Raw genomic sequence first — 24,370 nt, forward strand, 5'->3', positions numbered from 1 at the left:
GTCCGCCCACGGGTCCGAGGGCCCCCTGCCGCCCGGCCGGGGCGCGGCGGCGGCGGCCTCCCCCATGGTGGCCTGCGAAGGTGAGCGGCTCTCCGCGGCCCCCTCCTCTGCCCTCTTCTTCTTCCTCCTCTTCTTTTTCTTCTTCTTCTTTTCCTTCTCCTCCTCCTGCTCCCCCCGCTCGCCGTCCAGGGCCATCACGCCGCCTCCTCCGCCTCCTCCCCCGCCCTCCCCAGCACCCCCCGCGGGCGGGCGCCCCGAGCCCCTCCGGCGCGGGCATCCGGCAGCGCACGCGGGCCCGCGGCGCGACGCCGCCTGGCAGCCGGGAGCCTCCGGCCCGCGCTCTCGCAGGACGGGCGCCGGCCCGGGGCGCGGGCCGCCCCGACTGCCCCCGGGAGCCCCGCCTCCCCCCCCCCCCCGGGCCGGGCCGCCCGGGGCGGGCTCGCGGACGCGCCCAACTTGGAAGGCGCCGCCGCCGGCCGCCGGCGCGCTACTTCCTGGGCGGGGTCCGGGCGCCCCCTGCGCGGCCGCCGCTCCCGCCGGGCCCTCCCCTGCGCCGCGCTCTCCGCGGGAGCCCGTCCGCCGGCCCCGGGCTGCGAGCCACTGCGAGGCGGACGCCGAGCGAGGGTCCCGCGGGGGGAAGTTAGGGCTCCCGCTTTCGCCCCCCACTCCGGTGTCGCCGGGGCGTTCAGTGCTCCTCCGGGTGGGCTGCGCTGGCGGCGGCGGCGGCGGCCCCGGGGCGCCCCAGACCAGCACCCCGCAGAAGGGCCCGAGAGGATGGCCAGGAGGGACCGACTGGAGCGCCGCCGCCGGAGGAAGTCCGGGAGCTTCGGAGCCCTTCCGGGAATCTGCCCTGGAGACTCCTTCTTCGCCACCCTGGACACTTTAAGCCGCGGTGGCGGCCAACGTCTCCAGCTTGCCAACCGGACAGCCAACCGCCCTCCCTGGTTTGGATGTGGCTCTGCCCTCCGCAGATGGCAAGTAAGCGCTGAGCGCCCGGCCGGGCCACCCCCTGCAGGTAGCTGGAGCTTCGGGCTGGCTTGGTATCCCCGTGGGGAGAGCTGGAGTGAGTGAGTGTGTGTGTGTGTGTGTGTGTGCGTGTGTGTGTGTGTGTGTGCGCGCGCACACACAGGCTCGGGTCTATATTGCCAAAGCTACTCTAGCTGCCTTCAGGGACTGAACACCTATTACCCCACCCCCACCCCACCCGAATATCCCCCCCCTCCCCTAGAAAGGCAAAGGAGGCGAGAGCGCTGGGCGGCAGGGAAGGCAGGAGAGGGGAGCGGCTGAAAGGCAGAGGCAGGCACGGGAGATTAGAGAGCTTTTCCCCGCTCTGTCACAGCAGACACCCACGGCCACAGAGGGGGTTGCTGAGCCGCCTGCAAGAACTACATTGTAAATCTTCAGCGAAACAAGCCCCGCAGCCACTCCTCTCACGGAATCTCGAGCCCCACCGCGCTGTCCAAGGATCTGTATTGCCTTAGGAGGTGAACCCCCTGGAGGAAAAGAAGATCCTGTTGGGGAGATTTGGCCTGTCTCAGATTTCACATCAGGCTCACCAGAGGATTTGGAGAGCTGTATGTAAATTGAGATAAATTCTCCATAGACTGTCGACATATATTATACAGTATGATGTGTGCAGGTGTGCAGTACTAAATTGTGGTTAGCAAGGAAGCATTGGAGTCCTCTGGCTGTACAAGCTAGAGAGAGAATTTCCCTCCCGTATCTTTAGAGTTGAGAAATGATAAAAACATAATACCTAAACATAACATCCAGGACCATATACTTGAGACAGAACAACAGGGTTCAGAGCCCCAATACTTCAGACTTGCTGGAGGAGTAAACAAAGCAATGCTATAATTGGTCGGCATTTTTTCCCCGCTTCACCCAGTCAAGATGACTCTTGTGCAGTTTTTCGGTGTTATCTTGAAGATTGTTACAAAAATGTGTTTGGAAATAAACTTTGTTAAGAATGGTTATAATAGGCCAATATTTATCAAGGCACGGAGCGGCGTTGGCTGGCTGTGGACACATGTCTGCACGGGGAAGTTCTGAACGGTGGTGCAGAGTTTCTATGAGTGTGCATGGGCTGTGCAGGAATAGCTCGAATTGGAAGAATATTCAGAGGACAGCCCCAATAAAATTAACATCCAGGAGGCAGGGGACTGGTGTTTAATAAAGCGAAGTGTTACTGGCTTTAGAGTCCATAAAAATAGTTTTCACAATATAAAGAGAATGAGAGAATTCCTCTTATATGTGTCTTTCAAGTCTTCAAATCCTCAAGGCATTTAAAATGAATCGATATTTATAATTAAATATAAAGTGTACTGATTATGTTCAAAATTATTTTCCTTACAAAAAGCAACATGTAGTGCTACTGCAGAGCTGAAAAGGTACGATGACCTTAAAATATGACCAAAAGACAAGAGATCAAGTACACATCAACTTTGTCCTAACAACAATTATAGAAATGCAGCCCATCGTGCTAAATCTCTTTTCCATTTTTCCCAGATGGAATATATGCCCAGTGCTATACATTCTAAATGTCCATTTAAGCTGCTTGAAAATGATGAAGAGAAAATGTTCTAGGGTGGCTTTTTAAAAGCATGTTGTATGTGGGCCGTTAGCAAAACCAAGGGAAAATGCCACATTCTGTTCAAGTTACTTTTTTCTGCTCTGTTTTTACATCGCTGTGCTCTTGCTGCCCATATGTATCTGGCTAAATGCATTGGAAGAAGCAAGGCGCAGCGTTACCTATTTTGCTTTCATAGCATCACACAGCAGGGGAACGGAATGGTGGGACCCTTCTCAGATCACCTGACCTCATGTTTTAATCTGCCAATTCAGGTTATTGATCTGAAGTCCATGGATTCATCACACGTTGATGATCAGAAAGGTCTGGAACCATTCGCTGGGGTCTGACAGCCGCCACCTAATGAAGAAGTTTACACACTCAGTATTGCTAGTCGTCATGAAAAGATGGGGCACATTTCCGTTCTTTATGCCTTTTCAATGTGTTCATGTTCTTTTCAGTGCTACAACAAGGAAACTCTCAGATATTTTGAGATAAAGAATATATATGTACCAATTAGTAAAGGCTTTACTAAATGTGACTGAATTAATAAATGATTTTTTTGAAATTCAAGTAGACTGGACATGACCTCTTAATGCACTGATTCCCCAAATGTAGCCTCACTCAATAAATTGACTATCAAGGTCAAGTGTATGGATATTTCTGCCTTTCATATCAATGTTATAAAAGCATCCAAGTGAGGTTTTGTTTGATTTTATGGTGTTGTGTTTTCTGAAAGTGTTTTAGCACCCTCACCCTCAGAAGCAGGGTCTTTGGAAAAATAGTAATATCTTCTTAGAACCTGCTATTTCTATCCTGTGTTTCTGTTAGATTGTGTGTCCAACAAAAATATCAAGAAATAATACCCTGATATTTCTACCAAGGAATATTGGTGTTATGGGCCTTCTGTGTTGTGAGCCACTGGGATAAAGACACTTTTGACTGGGCCAGTTCTGGAGCCATGCATTTCCCTAGGGAAATATCGAGCTTTCCAAGTACATGATGTTTTTTCTCAGAAACACATTTATTTGTTTGAATAATATTATGATTTTTCCAGTGAAGTCAATTTTGTGGCCCTAGTTGACTTGTAAAAATGGAAACAGTCTGAATATTTAATATTCATGAGTCCAAAGAGAAGTTATTTTTAATTAAATTTATACTTCACCTTGTCCCTGTAAATGATCAAAATGAACTGCCTTTCGTGAATGTGCTGGCTTCAGAGCAGAGACTTTATGCTTTAATTGTTTACACCTGAGCTCTTTTTGCTCTCCTTTGGAAACTGGTTTGTATGGTGAGGTGCAATTTAAGTGCCCTTGGATTCTCGGCCCCTTCAAGTGCGATTACTGCTTCTCATCCAGAAGCAGCTGTTGCTCAGGAGAAAGAGCTAGATAGAGCCCGAGTCAGCCCCAGCTGCTTACACAACCTAAGTCCAGTGACTGAATGAGCTCAGTTTTGGGGGTGACTGACTGTGGAGAATTGGGACTAGGCAAACGCTACTAGTTCTTAACTTTTATGAAAGACTTAGAAACTGATATATTACCCTCTCTGCTTTCAATAGATTTCTCAATTATCTCCATTGAGAAATGTTTAATTTTTACCTTTTTAATGGGTAAAGAGACACTATAAAATGTTTAATAGCAAATATGATATGGATTGAATTGTGCCCCCTCAAAAGAAAAGGTGGAAGCCCTCATCCTTGTATCGAAATGTGACCCTGTTTGGAAATGAGGTTTGTCACTTAGGAATGAGAGAGGACTCTGATTCCATCTGAGAGACGGTTTCTAAAAGAGGAGAGCAGGCGAGAGGATAAAGTCACTGGAGGAAGAGGGCCACCATGTAAAGATGCATTTCAAAGCCCAGTCACTGAGAAGCGCCCAGAGCCTGCGGAAACTGGAAGAGGAAAGGAAAGATCTTGCTCTAGAGCTGAGGGAGCATGGTTCTTCCAATACCCTGGATTTGAACTCCTAACCTCCACAACTAACTTCAAGACAATCTCTGTTCTTTAAGCCATCTATGTAATGGAGTAGTGGAGCAGAGAGGAAGGATCAAACCTTCCCCAAACTGGCAGTCAAACAGGGTCAATGCGTGTGCTGTGAGGGCTGAGTTCCTGCAGACCACACGCAATTGGGGACCATGCTGACATGAATATGGAGAAGCTGGTTACCGCCATGTGACAACAGAAAAATGAAAACACAAATTTGTTTGAATAATATTATGATTTTTCCGTGAAGTCAATTTTGTGGCCCTAGTTGACTTGTAAAAATGGAAACAGTCTGAATATTTAATATTCATGAGTCCAAAGAGAAGTTGTTTTTAATTAAATTTATACTTCACCTTGTCCCTGTAAATGATCAAAATGAACTGCCTTTTGTGAAATTGTGATGAAATTTTTATTTTGGAAAAATTCATATTATTGTCTGGTTTATTAATCTTTTCATATTGCACAACTTGTTGATTTCACATGTGGCGCCACTGCACCTGTCAGCAGTGGTGAGGGATTTCCACAAGAACGACCCTGGTGGGTAGAACGTTCCTCACCATCTTGAGGATGGAAAGAGAATTGGTTAAAATTAGCCCTAATATGGAAACATGGAAATGTCCATGATGTGAGTAGTTTGTCACTATAGATAAGGCCTTTGATTTAACTGGGAGTTGTCTGACTTCTGTTTGTTTTTAAAGATCTATGTGAATAGAAATTACATCTAAATGTCATTGTCTTTTGTTCCTCACATAAACATTGGTGAAACTATGGAATTGTCCCTTAATCCCTTAATGCATTAATATATTTACTTGTTGTAGGCCATTGAATCAATCTCAAGTCAAGTCAAAGCAACTCCATGGAGCCAAGTAGAACACGTGGTCGGGGTCCCTAAGCTATAATCTCTGGGGAAGCAAATCTGATTGCCAGGTCTTTTGTGGAGCAGAAGGTAGGTTTGAACTTTTCAAATAACTTTCAAGCTGTCATTACCCCACCCCCACTAGCATTGCTATAGAATTATTGAAAGTCTTCTGATTATTCTTACATCAAAACAAGGTTAAGTCTAAGCAGAAAATAGATGGGAAATGTAAGGAAAAATCTGACCAAATATCCAGGGTATTTCCCAATCAAGCATTGAAAACTATACGCACAGAAGAGATAACTGGGATCTCTGGAAAGTTATGTTTCCACCAAGGTGGGGTGTTGGGGGGTCCTAATCAAGGAGGCCTGGTGGCACAACAATTAAATGCTTCACTGCTAACAGCAAGCTCTTTGGTTCAAACCCATCCAGTAACACCACAGAAGAAAAGACCTAGGAATCTGCTCCAGTAATGCATCCGGCCTAGCAAGCCCTATCGGGCAGTTCTGCTCTGGCTTACAGGATCACTATGAGTTGGAATCAACTCAGTAACACACACAGTTGGCTATAGTCCCTGGGTAGTGCAGTTACAGATACAGCTGCTAACCAAATCACTGACAGCGAATCCTCCAGAGGCATAGCAGAAGAAAGGCCTGTTAATGTATACTACCCCCTCCACCACCACCATCCCCCCCAAAAAACATTGATGAAGCACTGTGGAGCTCAGTTCCACTCTGACACTGGATCAATGACAACGTAAAACTTCAGTGTTTGCTCTGGGTTCTTTGTTTTATAAGCTCAGGAGGCAAACTCTATAAAAAGGCAAAGTATGTATTGTGGAAATCTTATATATTTATAAAGCTTGCAAGCATAATAGGCACCAGATTTTACACACAGAACAGAAATTGGGTCATTTTCTAGGGATACATTATGTTGAACTAGTCTGAACTAACTAGTCTACTAGCTGAAGAAAGGAAAACTATAAGATACCAACATATTTTTGTCATGAACTTAAGTTGTTCAAATACATAACTATGACAAGAATTAATTATATAAGAATTAGGTAATGGTAAAGGTTTATCGAGGACTTTCTCAAGCTGAAAGAACATTTCAGGCCTCCAACTGCAATGTTGAAAGATTGAATGGACAAAAATTCAACAAAACAAAGTAACAAAATGATAAGGAAGGAATCGAGAGCCAAAAAAACTGATCAACCAATGTTCAGTTCACGCCAGGAGAGAACAGCTGATCAAGAACTGACAGTACTGAAAAAAGAAGTCCAAGTTACACTGAAGGCATCAGCGAAAACAAGGCTCTGGGAATTGTGCAGTTAACAGATAGCAATTGAGCTGTTTTGTCAAACAGATAATACTGTAAGCACACATTCACCTACAGCAAGAAATGGGAAAGACAGACACCTGCTCCACTGACTGGGAAAGACTCACATCTGTGCCAGTTCCCAAGAAAGGTAATTCGGCTCACTCTGGCAACTATCCACCAATATATTAGTACAAGTAAGCTTTCACTGGAAATATCCTTAAGTGGGCATAGCAGTACATTGACAGACAACTGCCAGAGATTCAAGCTAGATTTAGAGAAAGGTGGAGAATGATGGATATTATGGCTGATGGCAGATGGAGCTTACAGAAAAGCAGAAAATACAAATAAGAAGTCAACCTGTGTTTTATTGATTACACAAAGGCATTCAACTGTGTGGATCATAACAAATTATGGATAACTTTGCGAAGAATGGAAATTCCAAAAGACTTCATATTGCTCCTATTGAGCCTGTGTGCAGACAAAGAGGCTGTACCAGAACAAGAGGATAGCGCATCGTTTAAAATCAGGACTAAGTTACTGGAAGGGCTGTATGCTTTCATCATCCTTACTCCATCTGTGTGCTCAGCCAGTAACCTGAGAAACTGAACTCAGGATTACAGGAAGGCACGTTAACAGCCTGCTATGTGCAGATCATGTACCCTAGCTGGTTAAAAGTAAAGAAGATTGAAAGCACGTACTGATGACTAACAAAGAACGCAGCCTTCAATGTGGATTTCCCTTCGGCATCAAGAAAACACAGGCCCTCGCAGCATAAGCAACACCATGATAAAGAGAGCAGTATGGGAGTGCCAACGATCTCATTTTAACTGAGTGCACCGTCAATGTCCACGGAAGCAGCAGGCAGGGAGCCAAACGACATACCGAACTGGGAATAGCTGTTGCAAAAGACCTATGAAAGGTGTTCAAAAGGCGGGTTCCTCTTTGATGACTAAGGGGAGCCTGACCACAGCCATGGTATTTTCAGTCCCTTGTGGTCAATGAATAAAGAAAACCGAAGGAAAATTGTTACCTTTGATTGCGGTCTTGGTGAAGATCATACTGTGGCCTATAAGAAGAAGCACACCGGTCCTGGAAGAAGTGCAGCCAGAAGGCTCCCTAGAGGCAAGCATGGTGAAATGTCACCTGACGCACATTGGACATGGTATCAGGAGAGACCCGATCAATGGTAACTTCGAACTTCAGTGTAAACTAGAGAGGCAGCAAGACAATGGGAAGAACCTCAGATAAAGCGGCGCCCCAGCCGCAGCACTAATGTGAAACAGAGCAATGCTGTGAGGTGGTGCGGCATTGCTGTACATGCAGTCCCTGTGTGTCAGAACCAGCTCCGCAACTAACAACACCGAGAACTTGCCACGTGCCCTATGGTTGTTGAGCGACTTTAGAATATCTCATTTATCGTGAAAATGACCCCAACAGGATCATTGCTACCATGATCCCTATTTGAAAAAAATGAGACTGAAAGAAATTAATGTGCCTAAACTAATTTAATTAGTTGGTGACTGTCTTAGGTTTCTAAGGCTCAGATCACATCATAAACTGTGGTTAACATATTAGTACAGAAATGTTATGCCATAATTCTAGAAGCTAGAAGTCTAATTCAATGTGTAGACCAGGCCATAGCCCTTCCCCCCCACTCCAAGTCTCTAAGACAGTGGTTCTCAACCTTCCTAAGGCTGCGACCTTTTAATACAGTCCCTCACATGTGAACCCCTCCCAACCACATAATTATTTCTGTTGCTACTTCATGGCTGTAATGTTGATACTGTTACGAACCAGGCAACCCCTTTGAAAGGGCCCTTTGATCCCCAAAAAGGTCACGACCCACAGGTTGCGAACTGCTACTCTTAAGATCTTTTGTTAAGAACCATATGGTCATATCATTTGATGCAGAAAAGGCATTTGACAACATCCACCCCTTATTCCTGATGAAAACAATCAACAAAATGGGAATTAGATGGGAAATTTCTCAACACAATTAAGGCCATAGATTATAAACCAAAGGCCACTCTCTTCGTCAATGTAGGAAAGCGGCAAAGATCCCCGCCTAGTGAGTGGGAATCGGACAGACTCATCACTCTTATTATTCAACCTTGTGCTGGAATGATTAGCCAGAGCTATTGGACAGTCAAAGGAAATCAAAGAATGTGGATTGGCAAGGAAGAAGTCAAAGTCTCACTACTTGAAGATTATATGATTTTATACATAGAAAATCCCCCAAACATTCAGAAAATTGTTAGAAACAATCTGAGGAGACTCAGCAACGTGGCAGGATACAAGATTAACATACACATAATCTGATCCCTGTGTGCTAATGAGAGCAATACGGGAAGAATATGAGAAAAAGGAATCAAGTAAACAATACTAGTTACAATATCCACACAAACAATGAGACGTACTTAGGAATAAAGGATAAGCCTCACCAGAAAAACCTAGGACGTGTACAGCGAAACTATGCTTCTACAAGAAGCCGAAAGAGAACCACTTAAAGAATATTTATGAATACAATTGCAATTCAGATCCGGACTCCACATGCGTTCTTTAACGACATGAAGAAGACACTACTAACTTCATGTGGTAAGGAAAGATACCCAGGAGGTATAAAAATAAAAAATACTTAAGAAAAGCAAAGGAGGAGGCTTCGCCCTTCTGGACCTCACAACCCATTGTACAGCCACATTATCGAAAACGTCCTGGTACTGGCACAATGACACTGGTACATAGACTAGTTGAACCAAATAGAGATGCCAGAAATAAATCCTTCCACCTAAAGAAAATTTATCTTCAAAAAAGGTCCTAAAACCATCAAATGGCATTAGATAAATTAGATTTCCATTTTGTAGAAGAATGAAACAAGACCTGTCACCCCATGAACAGAAACATACTTAAGATGGATCAAAGACCTAAAAGTAAAACCCAGAGCCATAAAGTCATCGGTAAGAAATCAAGCTGAGAATAAAAATTCCATAGGACCTGGTAATCTCGCTGCTGGGTGTAAATCATAAAGAAGTAAGAGCCGTACCAGGAGCAGACATAAGCACATCCATGTTCAATGCAACACTGTAAGCTGGAACAAGAAGATGGAAAAAACCTAAGTGTAGAAGAACGGATAAAGAAACTGACACAAACACACAATAGAATAGTATGCATCACTAAAACTACCAACACCAAACCACAAATCATGTCCTGGCATATGGAACTAGAGAATATGATGATGCATGAAATTAGCCGTCACAGACGGAGAAGTGTGATATGAGACCACTCTTATAACGAGGGGGGAAACCAAGACGAGGACTTCCATGCTAAAGGGAACAGGCTTTGGAATTTGGGAGGCCATGGAGGAAAGACAAAGCAATGGGCTAGGCTGTTAACAGGTGTTTCATTAGGTGAAATGGAATAAGGCGGTCCACAAGAGGGAGAAGAGAAATCGAGTGGATGAAGGGTGAACTATTGGGACTTTGATTAGTAGTTTAAATTGTTGAATACAAAGTTAGTGATCTGAAAATTAAACACGCACCTAATTTACAATAAATATTGTTTCATGAGTTTTCAAAATTTTTAAAAAATTTAACATTTTTAAAATTGAAAAATTCACGGGTTGTCAGATGCATCCTCACATGGCTGCCCTAAGTCCGTGCTGCTCCTCTTTTACGAGAACACCAGCCACACAGGATTAGAACCCACGCTGCTCCAGGATGACCTCATGCCAACCGAGGGCGTCTGCAAGAATCCTATGTGCTAAAAAGCTACCGTCATACCTAGCAAGGGTTAGAACTGCAACATACCTTTGTGAGAGCCCTTTTCAATCAACAGCTGTGGCAATGCTCAGATTCCAAATCAGGTCATGTTGTTCTGTAACTTCTACAGGTAACCATAATGCTATCCTGTTCTCAGAAAGGTAAGCAACTGTAACAAGTCTGAGTGCATAGCTGAAACTCTTTATATAAGTTATGAAGTTGGTGAGACACTGAACTAGGAGTGTAGGGCAGAACCAGACAGCTCTGAGCTCTACTCTTACTAGCGTACAGAAGTGCTACCTGGGTGTTTGTTACGTGAAGTGAATAAATAGAGAATAGTGTAGTGTGACCCTCCGCAGAATAATTATAATTTTATAAAATAATGATTATAGAAAGCACAGCATTATCCATCCTGGATTGAGAACTAAGTAGTTGAAAGAGTTGACGATAGCTTATTTTCATACTGCAGAACAAGCAGTTTATGTGCTTTACAAATCTTAACTTGTGGATGCATTAAAAATATTCCCCTTTGACCCAAGATGGTTTGACAGATCAAATTTACACGATTTGAACGGCGCCTCACCACTTTCAAACCACAGTCAGTATCTGCATAAAAGACATACTGAGTGTAAACGCACATAAAGGTGAAACACATCCTGCTTTAGTGCCTCCACGTACTCTAATCTGTAAATGTTAATCTTTCTTACAGTAATTTATCCCATCTCTTTACATTAAGAGAAAAAAATCATCACAGCCCCTTATTTGATATATAAATATAACTATACTAAGTAGAATATTAAATCTAGCTATCAGATGATCATTGTGGATAAATTGACAAAAATATGGTGAATTAGTGTAGTATTAAAATACAGCTAACATGGAAGTCATATGCCTAGGTGTGATTTTTTTAAAAGCTGATTTTGGCACACGGTGTCTTATTTTTAATATTGTAATATTAAACCCTGTTCTTGCATAGTCAGCTTCCTGGTCAAGGACATTTTAATGTCTGTGTCAGAAGCAGACTTTCTGCTAGAAAATAGTTCATGATGAACATGCAAAATAATGCTAAAAATTTAAATCACATTGTCAACTACACTAAATTCCTACCGGGATACTAGGCAAAGGAGTTGTACTTAGATGTCAGTCCACTATGTCTGTGTGAAGGTGCAGAGGTGGAGTCCAACCTATCCCTCAGGTCACAGCCTGAGGATGCCTCATTAGGGTATGGCCTTTTGCAAGCGAGGCAGGAAGAACTCCCTCTCTTGCCCTTGACTGGCCTCCTTGCTGGGACTCTGCCTGCCACCAAGGGCAGCACCCTGTGGTTCTCCAGAGAACTGTTGGCGCCCCACCTTGCTTCCGTCGACCTTGGATCCCAGTGTTCACAGGCTGATGTCCCTGCGTCCCGCTTCACTTTTCGGTGTCATCAGTCTTGGGCTACCAGAGTCTGAAGAGGACCACGGACGTTGGTTGGACTGGGCTGGAATGATTTCTTAATATATAATTTTATCTTGATAGAAAGTTCTTTTTATAAATATCTGAGTGTCACTGGTTTTGTTTCTCTAGACAACTCAGCCTAACACAGGAATGAATTATTGTGTTTTTTCCCTCTTCAAGTTTTAGGTCTGTGTGCAAATAGCATAGTTCCTTCCCTCGGAACTGAAGAGCAGCTTCTGGTTCACTCCATCTCTTTGCGCATAGTCAGTAAAGCTTGTGCATAGTCAGTAAAGGGAAACTCTTCCTTTCAGCTCATGATACCCTAATTCAGAACCCATCTTCAGTCTCAGGATTGGATACTAAGACTACACCAAATTTGTTTGAGACACACATTGTTTTCTGAGAACATTTCCACACACCCAGAAGGCACTTTTCAATGGCTTAAAAAGAAAGTAGGAATTTGGGAATGCAGAAATATTCCTGAAACTCGAACATTTAGACTTTTGGCTATGGGGTATTATTACAAATATTAAAAATCTCACTAAAAGGATCTTCAAAAAGTTCATGAAAAAATGGACTTGAGAAATAATGGAATTTTCCCAGGAATGTTTGAAAGGCCCCCAGCTCATATAATATGTTGTTACACTGATTGCCTTTTATATTAAGAAACTAAGTGCTGGGGACTATACAAAACGTAAAAGTGCAATGATCATCATTTATATGCCAAACAGTTGACCAGTTTATATCTGTACAAAGTCGTCCCTGCAAAAGGGATCCACAGAAAATGCAAACTGCTGACTCTTGAAAAATAACCAACTGTGTCATAAAATGAAGCATTTTTCCTCTCAACAGTTTGTGGGAGGGGAAAAGCAATGCACCTGAAGGAGACGATTTGTGAATTATTAAATAAAAGTTGACCCTTTCATAAAATTGGTTAATTCTCAGTATAGGATTTATTATGTAAGTCTTCCTTGTATATTCACTTTAGTCATTTTTCTCTTTAGTGCCACCTTGTGGGTTCGCCAGTAACAATAAATACGTAGTTTTTAGTCTCTGGGGTTTGGGGGAAGTTTTTGTCTTCTGCTGTGTTTAAGCTAGTCTTCATCGTGGTGTGGTAAACTCGGCCATTCGTGTCCTCAGACAGCCTCTGCACCAGAAGGTATGTGCCATACCTCTGCAACTGGCCCTTCTGGAGACCAGGATGATTTCTCAGAGATCGGCAATATTGGAGTCTATACAAAAATCGATGTTAATTTACAGGATAATCACCAAACTTATCTTGGATAACATAACTGGCCAGCTCGGACGTGATTTTTCCATAAGAAAAGTGTTTTCTCAATTCAGTATCATGATGTTTCCAACAGTGTCCCATGAGAATTGATTCTAGGTAATTCGCAGCGCTGCTTAATCCTGTTGTAGAAAAGCTCTGGTATCTGATTTCGTCGCTAAGGCAGCTTACTTCTAACATGAGATTGCATTTGCATTGAGTTATCATACTCAGGTTTTTTTTTTCAATTATGCTGCTGCTATGAGAGAAGAAGGAAAAATTCCACACAATATATTGAATGTCTTTTTTCAGACATACAGGAAATATATATTCCCTAACACGACGGTCCTCAACCTGTGGGTTGTGACCCCTTTGGGGGGTCAAACGGCCCTTTCACAGGGGTCGCCCAATTCATAACAGTAGCAAAATAACAGTGATGAAGTAGTAACGGAAATAATTTTGTGGTTGGGGGTCACCACAATGTGGAACTGTATGAAAGGGTCGCGGCATGAGGAAGGTTGAGGGCATAACATTTTCTACATATTATAATAATCTTTTAAATTGTCAAAGAAAAATCCATGGCTTATCCTCTTTAAAAAGTGAATGTAATCCACATGTGACCTCCTCCCTGGGAGATGGACAGCAGAGAAGGGGGGAAGGGAGACTCCGGATAGGGCAAGATATGACAAAATAACAATCTGTGGATTATCAAGGGCTCCTGAGGGAGGGGGGAGCGGGGAGGGAGGGGGAAAAAAAGAGGACCTAATGCAGAGGGCTTAAGTGGAGAGCAAATGCTTTGAAAATGATTAGGGCAAAGAATGTACCGATGTGCTTTATACAATTGATGTATGTATATGTGTGGATTGTGATAAGAGTTGTATGAGCCCCTAATAAAATGTAAAAAAAAGAAAAAAAAAGACAAACGTAAAAAAAAGTGAATGTGTCTGAACTTACTGCTGTGGGTGTATGTGGACACTTTTTGAAATTGTATTTTTGGAGTCATTTAAGAGAAAGTAAAAATCATGTATAGTCTGGTTACTTGGAATGTGTAAATGCTCAGAGTTGAACTCCTCCTAACCTATTAACATTTGAAGGTTGGGCCATGTATTATTCAAAAAGTAATTTTCCCTGGATCTGCAATAAGGCCTCGGACCTGACCTATAACCGGAATGTCTTAAGCTACTGGTTATCAATGCTGGAAGCACACCAACAAAACAAGAAAATGTAAGTATTTTTCTAGGCTTGCTAAAGTCTAATTACAGAACTAGGACACAGTCCAGTCAAACACTATCAGTAAGACTGCAAACCCTTCGAATATAACTCCCTACTCACCTTTGATCTTGATCAAGTCTCACACTGTGCTTCCAGAATTAATACATTGTGTTTTCCATTTCAGGAACTTTAATTGTTCCATTTTGCCCTCATTGTTTCCCACAGATTTCGTACAGGAACAAATTTAAAGATACCTTCAAATGATGTCAGTTACGTTGTTCTCGATTTATCCTGTGCTCGGAAAGTTGCTTTGAAATCCAAACCTAAAATCAAAAACCCCGGAGCTAGACTCCTATACCTTGGACCAAGAAGAGTGCTGAGCAGTTTTTCCTTCATGCTTCAACTTCAGCATTGACATTAGAAGCCTATCTTCTTTCTCGCCCTTACGACCAGCTAGGAACAGATATAAATCTCTCAGCAAATTATACCCTAAGCTTCAGAAACTGCTATGTAAGCCATCTAGAAAACCCATTGAGCAGATAGGGACTGCTGAACTGCAGTGATGAAGTTCTATTTTATTTATGGTAAATAGATACAGGAAACATATTTCATATCTTCTCTGTTACAGATTTCAAGTTGGACAGATCCTAATTGGATTACATTATAGACCAACAGACTTCTACTTTAAAGTCAAATGGCATGTATGGTCTCTGTTCAGTTCCTCTTAAAGTCTGGCTGCACAAAATATATTCCTGACATTCTTTAGCATCTTGGTTCCTTTAATCTTCCAAAGTGGAAAGTGATGAATTTTGACTTGTTCTTAAAAGCGCTAACATTCAACTAGGAAAACTCAGTAAGTGACACCTATTAATGTTCCCTTTTGTCTTCTAGACAGAAAATCAAAGCTATTTAAAGTAAAAGATACACTTAAAATCAATGTGTGCCCACAAGTTAGCATCAATGCTTACAAACCCTCTCTGTGATCATTGTGTCTTATTTGCGTATATATTACTTTATGTATCTAAATCTATGAATAAGAGAGAGGTATCATTTGATGAGAAAGGAATACATGTTTCCATAGGGTCTGAATAGAGACTCTGCTGACCTGTAGTATTATAAAATACTGCGCCACTCTTCCATTTTCAGTTTTTGCCAAGATAGCCAAATTAAACTGATGTGATAATCATCCAAATATATAATTGTAAAACCATGATTGTAGAATCATTTCTTTCTAGCTCCATGAGATTTACCTCTGGTAATTCTGTTTAATGTTCAGAATTCTATAGCAGTTCTCTTGAAATATTCTAAGCAGAAGCTATACCTTTTAGGGTATGCAAATAGTTGCTTCCCAGCAACATTATAATCTATAACCTGTATTATGACTTGAGCAGAATGAGCCCTCCGTTTTGATTGCCTATGGCTCAAAGTGTTAATGTTCTTGAACTGCCTTGTCTGTTATTAGCTAGTTGAAATTGCACTAACCATGAGAATTAATTATGGTCTGCATCTCCCCTCTCTTCAGTAGGCTTTGTCTGCACCTTCCTAGCTGAGAGGGGAGCTTCTGCTACGAAGAATGACAGACTCCCACTGCACACCTTCCCTACTGTCTGCTCCCCAACTCCAACAGTAATCCGGCCTGAGGACCTTTATATTCCGGTGTTACTTCTGAGTTCCTTAATTACTTTCCCCCAAACTGCTATGTTCTCCAGTGTTTTCTCTAGAGGGAAAAATGAAGATACATAGGCACAGGTGTAAATGTCAGACTTCATCATTTATTTATTGAAGATCACTTAAGAGCAATCTGTAATTTCTTCCATAACCTCAAAATGGGTTTCTCTCAGCCACGTAATCTCTCAGGGAAGCGTTTGTTATGAAATGATCACCTGCTTTTGCAAAGTCCCGGGAGCTTTAAGCTGAATGCCTCTCATGTACCAGTCGCTGAACAATTGACGGCATGATGACTGAGTTGGGCAGCTGCCCGTTAGGTTAGCCATTTGACACCAGCAGCCACTCCATCCAGGAAGCTGAGGCTGTCTACTGTAGCGAGTTGACGTCTCATGAACCCAGAGGACCAGTTGTATCCTACTCTACACAGGGCCACTATGACTTGGAATTGACTCGATGGTTTGGGATATAGTTAATAGGCAATAAACAGGCCAACAACCCAATAGTGATTTGACTAGAACGAGTCAGCAAACTGCGCCTCTCAAACCATATGTCGTTTTATGAGTAGGCATGTGTGGCTCTGAAGTAACAGAAAATTGTAAAGGATTTTGGATAGGGTTCAGATAATTGTGATTTCATTTGTTTGTAAAAGTATCTTTTTGGCTCTTTGATTTTTAATGGTGTGGAACAGGATTGGCTGTTCTGTCTCCACAGTTTACCAACCTCTGGACAAGAAGATCATTTCCATACCCCTTGGAGTTCAGTCCTGTACCGTCAACATCTAGAAAAATGTAGCCACTAGCCACTGTTTCTCAGAAAAGCATTACCACTTCCCTGGTACCTGTTAAGCAACTCGGAAGAAGAAGAAAATGTGCAGGGAAAAAATGTCCTGAGGAAGTCTAAAATTGTTAACAAAACCCTTCTTCCACTTTGCCTTCCCAATACACAAGATCCTGTGTGGAGTGGGGATTTTAAGTAATATTTAGAAATTACTTTTCCAACTCTCATTATAGAGTGATGTAAACCTTATGGAAAGTAGTTTGGCAAATGCTTGTCAAATTCGCCAAAGTAAACAGCTGCAGTGAGATGTTTGAGACACCTTGTATCATAAATGTTAACAGAAACCTCACTTACTAGACTGCAGGCTGTTCAGGGGTGAGGAATATGTCAAAGGGGCTTCAGGGGTTCGTAGGAAAATGGAATAAAGAGGCATGTTTATTTATGTATGCACAAAGCAAGCACTCCAGGGCATCCCAAGCCCTTAGTACATATACGTTACATGAGTGAAGTCAGTAGTGCTTATCATCAGTTCCCTTGGCCTTCTGGCTCCTTCACTGCCTTTGCTTTGCCACATCCTCTCGGGATGCGTGCCTGCTGCAGGCGCTCTTCACCTCGGACGTCTACCGCCCGTCCCAAGGAACCGCCTTTGGGGGGCGATCTCATCACTAAGGTGCCTCTTCTCCAACCCCGTCAGAGATTTGGCACCAGAATATTTATTGAAAGCAGTTCCACCTATTTTGGGAGGAGACAAGCTAACAGAAATGACAGCATTGTCCCTGAATGAGCCAGTAAGTCAGTAGGATCTAAATTAGTATCAGATCCTCGAAGTTTCAAATTTTGAAACCAAAGTGAATGTGTTTTCCCACATGGAGGATGTGACTAGATGTTGGAACACGTTAGGCATTACAAAATGAGCTACACTTCACACGGGACTTAAACTCTGAAATAAAGACTATAAGGTAACAGGCACCTGCGGTGCAATTTACTCCTAAACAGTACCTCAGACTTACTACAATAATTGGTAAGTCAGCTTTGTGTGCCTGTTTCATTATACCAATATGTATGTTTAAATGCCACATGTAATACATAAACAATATTTTTAATTACGTTAAAATTGGGTCAATAAAACACTCAAGTAATTTGACTACCTTTCCCCCACCCCGCCATATGCTTGAAATGAACTTGTATGTCACTGAAGACTTCAAGTTCGCTTCAATGTTCATTGTTTAGCCACTCAGACCAATGTTTATTACATCTAAAGACTGGGGAGTCTGGAGGGGTTTTGTGCGTTTATTTTCTCTAATGGAAACTTTTTTTTTTAACCTGCCCTCTCCTATGTATCCCCTCCCCCTTTCCCCATGCCTGTTGCTGGCCTCCTCGCGGGCATCAAGTCGTTTTTTGGTGCCCAAGCCACATTGCTCCTTTAGTTTTGCATATAACAATGGAGATTAAATATGTCAATTTGTAATATCGACAGCCTAAGATCTCTAGATTTGTCCATGTCTTTCTGTGCGTAAGAGTGTTACTGCTCCTTGTTGATGTATAAGATTCCATCGTATGAATGTACCAGAACTTGTTTAGCCATGGCTCTGGGGTTCGGGGGTTGGTTCTTTGTTTTTGCTATTGCAGAAATCGCGGCAAGAAGCATGGGTGTACTTATGTCTGTTTGTGTTTTCCTCTTAATTTCTTCGTAGAAGTTGGAGAGAGGAGAGAGATTGCTAGGTCAGGTCATAAGGGACTTGGCTTTGCGTGTGCTGATGGCCGCACGCGTCGCGCTGGCTTCCGGCACGGCGCCCCCCTCCCACCAGCAGGGTTACAGCGTTCCTCTTGCTCTGCATCCTCTGCAGCACTTCTTAATTTCTAGTTTATTGAATTTTTTGAAAAGTGATGGTGTGCGATGGAAACTCATTGCTTTCATTTGTATTTCTCTCATTGCTAATGAGCTTAACAATTCTTCATATGGTTCTTGGCCACCTCTGGGTCATCTTTGGTAATGTTTGGGGTCATGGGATGAAGTTTGGCTCTTGTTTCATTCTCCTGCAGGTGAAGATCCAGTTTTCCAGCATGATTCGTTGAAAAGCTGTCTCTCACTCATTTAATAGGTTGTAGTTTTTATTTAAAAATGGAGGTGTCTGTATATACGTGGTTCTTCTTCTGAGGTGTCTATTATCATCCATTGGTCTTCCTGCCATTGTGCCAGTCCCAGGCTGCGTGTTAGCATGGCAATAAAGTAGGTTTGAAAGGCTGGGAGTGAAAGACCCACTTAGCTTTGTGAAAAATTTGAATAGTGTCTGTGGGTGTGTGTGTTTGTCCTAGGTTCCTTTCTCTCTCATATAAATTTGGTAATTAGTTTTTCCATTTCTTTGAAAATTTGTGATGGAATTTGGATCACAAGTGCACTGACTTTGTAAAGTATTTTGAAAATGTTGATATTTTCACAACATTTAGTCTGCCTCCCTTTTTAAATAACACTGCTGCTAATTTACTATTGTAGTTGTATGATGTCAAAATAACTTGCTAATACAGAAAGCTTAATTTAAAAATATGCTCACTGGCTTACTAACCTAGGATTCATGGACTACTTCTACTTACATTTTAATGTTACATAATTTTGCTATTGCTTTGAAACCGTTGAGCCAACCTCTCCAATAAAACAAATCGCCAGACTCACTTCCATCGAGTCAACTGCTACTCGTACCAACCCTTGAGATTCTGAACCTATAAATCTTTAAGGAAGTAGAAAACCTCATCTTTCTTCCACAGATTGGTACCTTTAACTGCTGACGCGGTTAACAACCTGACACAAAGCCAACTACACAGACCTCTAACAAATTCTTCATCACAGTCGCTTGCATTTGCTGCATGTGCCACTTGAAGGCATTGGAAAGATAGCAAGCCTTTTGTTGCATTAAATCTGTGTTTCCCGAAGTAGGTAGTACATCCCCTGGGGATGCTGGACTGCTGCAAGTGATTGGAAAAGTCAGACACCTGCGCTTTATCCTGGATTGTGTGCTATTGTGGCAGGAGTTGTTTGCTTTGGTTTTGGGGGTGCTGTTTTTGGTTTGTTTTTTCCTGAACACAGGGCAGTAGGCCAAAGAAGTTTGGGAACCTATCCTTTAAACTCACTTGCCTGGAGTCTTCTCTGACTTCTAGGACCCTGTAGAACTGAAACCAGAGGGTTGCCTAGGTTGAAAATCCTTTAAAAAATAAAAAAGCAGGCTGCCGTATGTGCGTTAACATCACTGTATTTCTACTTAGGAGCCGAGCACTTTAGTCACTGCACTACCAGGGCTCCTATAGTAAACCCTTAGCCATCAAGTCTATTCCTACTCATGGTGACTATCCAGAGGGAGTAGAACTGCTCCTATGGGTTTCCAAGGGTGTAAATCTACACAGGAACCCAGTGCCTCACCTGCTCCTAGAGAATAACTGGCAGGTTAAAACGGCTGACTTGAGGGTAACAGCCCAATACACAACATATTAGGCCACCAGGCCTCTTCTTCTTGCGATAAAGTAAGGGTAAATTTTAAAAACCATATGCATCTGTTCTGAGTTGTCTACAAATGCTTAAAGATACAGAGTCTACCTGTAGTCGTAATGCCTTCCTCTCTGTCCCGCAGGAAAAGCAGTCCAGTGCTTGTCTGGGCTTGCCTAAAGAGTGCATCGGAGCTGACAAGAAGGCAATCTGGCAAAGTTCAGGACTCTAAGGAGGGATGCCTGAGCAGATCAGAGGACCAACAGCATCAGATGAATGATGACGTATGAGGACAAGGAACCAAGTCTCTTAGGAAGACACAAATATGCAAAGGGAGGACTTCAAATTAACTTTGTGGAGTCAAGCTGTAAGTGGAGGTAAAGATGTAATTTCATAGTTTTTAACAAATATAGATACAAACTCCAGATCACTAGCATCGAGTTAATTCTGATTCATAGCAACCCTAGATGACAGAGTAGAACTGCCCCTTGGGGTTTCTGAGCCTGACAATCTTTGCTGGAGCATACAGCTTCGTCTCCCTGGAGCTGCTGGTGGAGTGGAACTGCTGACCTTGTGCTTAGCAGCTCGACATGAAGCCTACTCTGCCACATGTAACTAAGACACACACCGAGAGATGGTGCGTACATCCACTAAAATAACCTGGAAGCAGCAACATTGCCGAAGCAATGAGAAGAGTTAATGGCCAAATCCTGGTTTCTAAATATCTCTCCGTACTAAAGAAATCAAGATCACTGGAGGTTCCAACGGTGGGTCAAAGCAGGAATGAAGTGAGATTTTAACATCTTGGTATGCCACGGAGTCAGTGAGCTCAAAGAACGATGTGAACATGGCCAAAGAACACAGGAGCCACCTGGAAGGTAAGACAATTGATGCAGCACAATGAAGCGAGTAATGGATAATAAATTCATGAATAAAAGAGAAATCTGTTTGTCCACACTGATATATACAAATAGAAAAGGAAATGCTTTCTTAGCTTAGAATGCCAGCTAATCAAGGTACCGGGAACTCAGCAAGAAACAACAATGATGCGAAATCTAGTGCTTTAAAGTGAGACACAACTTTACTCCGTCTTAAAGTATCTTCAGACAAAATTGTTACCAATTGCAAAAAAGAAGAAAACTTCATAGTGGAGAACCCTAATTTAAAAACACCATTTGAATCAAATGATAAAAATGAACACTTGTTCATTGTCATCAAATTGATTCCACTTGTGGGGGCCCCATGGATGCGATGGGCTCTAGGGCCTCTCAGACACAGGTTGTCCGGCCTGTTCCTCTGTGGTACTATTAGGTGGTTTTGAACCGCCAACTCTGGTTAACAGTCAGTGCAAGCCAAACCATTAAAACTCACCTAATGAGATGCAGTAAGAATGCATCCTAATTCTGGTATTCCAGGTAAAACTGCATTACCTTGACCTAACAGAATACACATCAAACAAAACTGGAGGGGGTTTCTATAATATCACTGGCCTTCACAAACGTCAGGGCCATGAACGTCAGAGAGACAGAGGAGCTACTTCAGACTGACGGAGGCTGAGAAGACATGACACCTGAGAGTAATGCGATCCTGAAGTGACCATTGTTGCTGCAAGCACATTACTGGAATAATTGGCATATTTTGAATTTGGTCTCTGGGAGAAGGTTACTGAGTTAGTTTATTGTGCCAGCCTGGCCTATAAACACATGTGGGGTTAATTGAAGGACAGAGGGATAAATGGCTCGGTGAACCTTGCCTTTAGAGTTCTCGAGTCTCTTGCTTTCTAATGGTCAGACCAATATGTAGCTGCCTTAGCCAATTCCCTGCTTCAGCTGGCAAGGCTCACTTCCTGCAAGACATCCCCAAGAAGAAGCCACATGGATCTACCCCAATGCAGCCCTGGGTGCTGGAGCACCCGTGTAGAGACCCCTGCCAGTGCTGAGACGCTTACACATTCACTGACTCCGCTTTCCTCCTGCAGTCGGCGTCATAGTGTGTGTTCTGTGAGATGGAGGAGGACTTTGTGGATTGGTATTGGACATCTGGGTTAGTGGGTTAACGTTGGACTTGTGGACTTGGGCAGCACTGGGCTGGGATGTTCTCTTGATGTGCACTTAACCTGTATATGAAACTCTGTCTTATGCATGGTTGCTATGGCTTTGTTTCGCTGAAGCACCCAGACTAACGCGGTTACTGGGCAGATCATCATGCTGTGCTATTCATACAACGCTTCTATCAGGATGGAATTATTGAAAATAAAAGTCTGTTTGGCAAGCCTCTCTGCTTGCTCATCAGTATTATTTTTAGGTGCCCCTGTGCTGCTAGGAACAGAACATTGGTAGAGCGGCAGTAAGGAAAGCGGGAGTAAAGTGGGGGAAAAGGTGAAGCGGTCATGTGGCAGCCATCCACCGACTAATTCACAGTCAAGTTTTTGCTTTCACTCACTTTCCTGGTGTCTTGCAAGTACATTTCCACCATAAGAAAGCCTGTGTAACCATTTTAAACACCGAAAAAGACTTATTTTGAGAGTATGTTTTCCTTCCTGTTCTTCACGAATTTATTTTTAGAGACATCGTTTATTATTCTGGAAGAGGCCACGCTAAGCAGCAAATTGCTAGACCACTCTCCCAGCCCCATGAATCACCTGCGAGCACCGACGGAGGAAGGGGTAACTTGGGGCGTTAGCGTTAGCTGCTAACTACCAAGTCGGTAGTTTAAAACCACCAGCGGTTCATAGGAGAAAGATGAGCGATTCTATTCCCACAGTTACATTCCCAGAAATCCACATGGGCAGTTCTATATTGTCCTATAGGATCGTTGTGAGTCACAATGAACTTAGTCACTGAATTATGAGACAGGGAGTTTAGTTTGGTCTTCCTAGCTTTCTTCATCCCATTCATTTACCTCACAGGCCTCTTCTTCTTTATCCGTCGTTTCCTCCTCTCTTCTCTTCACCAAAACCAAAACTCACCTGCATTGAGTTGATGCTGACTCAGTGTCCAGACAGGACAGAGTAGAACTGAGAACTGAATTTTTGAGACCAACTCTTTATGGGAGTAGAAAGCTCCACCCTCCTCCCACAGAGACTGATGGTTTTGAACTGCTGACAATGCAATTAGCCCCCATCTCATAACCACTACACCACCAGGCCTCCTTTTCCCTTGACCAGAGATGTAAAAATGCTTCTGAGACTCATTCAAAGAGAGAGGCCCACCATCAACATTTCTTGACCTATACTCTATTCCAAACCCTCCCTTAAAGCTGTGAGAAGAAAGGAAATCAGGGTGGTAAGCATCCCCCCTCCTTTTCGTTCTCTTTTGTTCGGTTTTCTAAATTTTCTCCCCTTGCAATTCAAGTCAGGGCTATAAAACAGCCTGCCACTCTGAAACACCACTTGTCAAGAATGTGAGAAATTGTTGAAAGAAAACTTTAGAAGATCTAAATTCAAACCACCTTGACTGCAATTAAAATCGCCACCATTCTTTAGTAATGACAGGTGGAGTACAAAGGAAGCAGCAATGACAGCCACAGAGCTTTCTAAGACCTGGAACAATATCCACAAATCAGGAGAAACAATAGACTCACAGTCTATCTGGTGAGATATTTTAGTTCTCGTGTTCATCTGCCTCACAGAGACTAATGGAATACACGGTTAGATAACCTGGGGCTCTCACCTGCAATCACCAACTGCCTCATCTCCATTATGGTCATGATCACCTCACATTCTCCTTAATTCCGTCTCGGTGTTAATGGCGAGAAGGAAAATGGCCATAGAAGAAGAATGGAAATCACAAATCAGGTAAGTAGTATTTGGGGCATTCTAAGAATCCCTGCCCAAGCGATCATCCCCCTGATAACTACTTGTAACCAGACCTGTTAACGGCTTTTATTGGACATTTCCTATGATGCAGTGTTCAAACCCAGCTACTACAAGCTTATACTGTGTGACTTCATCCAGAACAGCCCCTTGGTAAGTCACACTCTGTGCTGCTGCGAATCCTGGGTCTAGTTCTTCTAGGCCAGGATCTGCAGCCCTCCTTGGGTACTCTCTGCCACAAT

General features: G+C 43.0%; 1 protein-coding gene across 1 annotated transcript; it reads left to right on the forward strand.

Moving 5' to 3' along the window:
* Positions 1–64: 64 nt before the first annotated feature.
* LOC142436490 (uncharacterized) lies at positions 65–22,593 on the forward strand. The gene is made up of 3 exons (XM_075540109.1): positions 65–97; positions 190–978; positions 20,460–22,593. The coding sequence occupies exons 1-3, from the start codon at positions 65–67 to the stop codon at positions 20,544–20,546; spliced, it is 909 nt and encodes a 302-aa protein (XP_075396224.1). The 3' UTR covers positions 20,547–22,593.
* The last annotated feature ends 1,777 nt before the right edge of the window (positions 22,594–24,370 follow it).

The sequence above is a fragment of the Tenrec ecaudatus genome, unplaced genomic scaffold (assembly GCF_050624435.1).
Source record: "Tenrec ecaudatus isolate mTenEca1 unplaced genomic scaffold, mTenEca1.hap1 Scaffold_363, whole genome shotgun sequence".
NCBI lineage: Eukaryota > Metazoa > Chordata > Mammalia > Afrosoricida > Tenrecidae > Tenrec > Tenrec ecaudatus.

Coding starts and splice junctions, on each gene's coding strand:
- LOC142436490 (XM_075540109.1), top strand. CDS start 65: ATGGTGGCCTGCGAAGGTGAGCGGCTCTCCGCG. Junction 98..189: donor AAGGTGAGCGGCTCTCCGCG/GCCCCCTCCTCT, acceptor CTCGCCGTCCAG/GGCCATCACGCCGCCTCCTC. Junction 979..20,459: donor CTGCCCTCCGCAGATGGCAA/GTAAGCGCTGAG, acceptor TCTGTCCCGCAG/GAAAAGCAGTCCAGTGCTTG.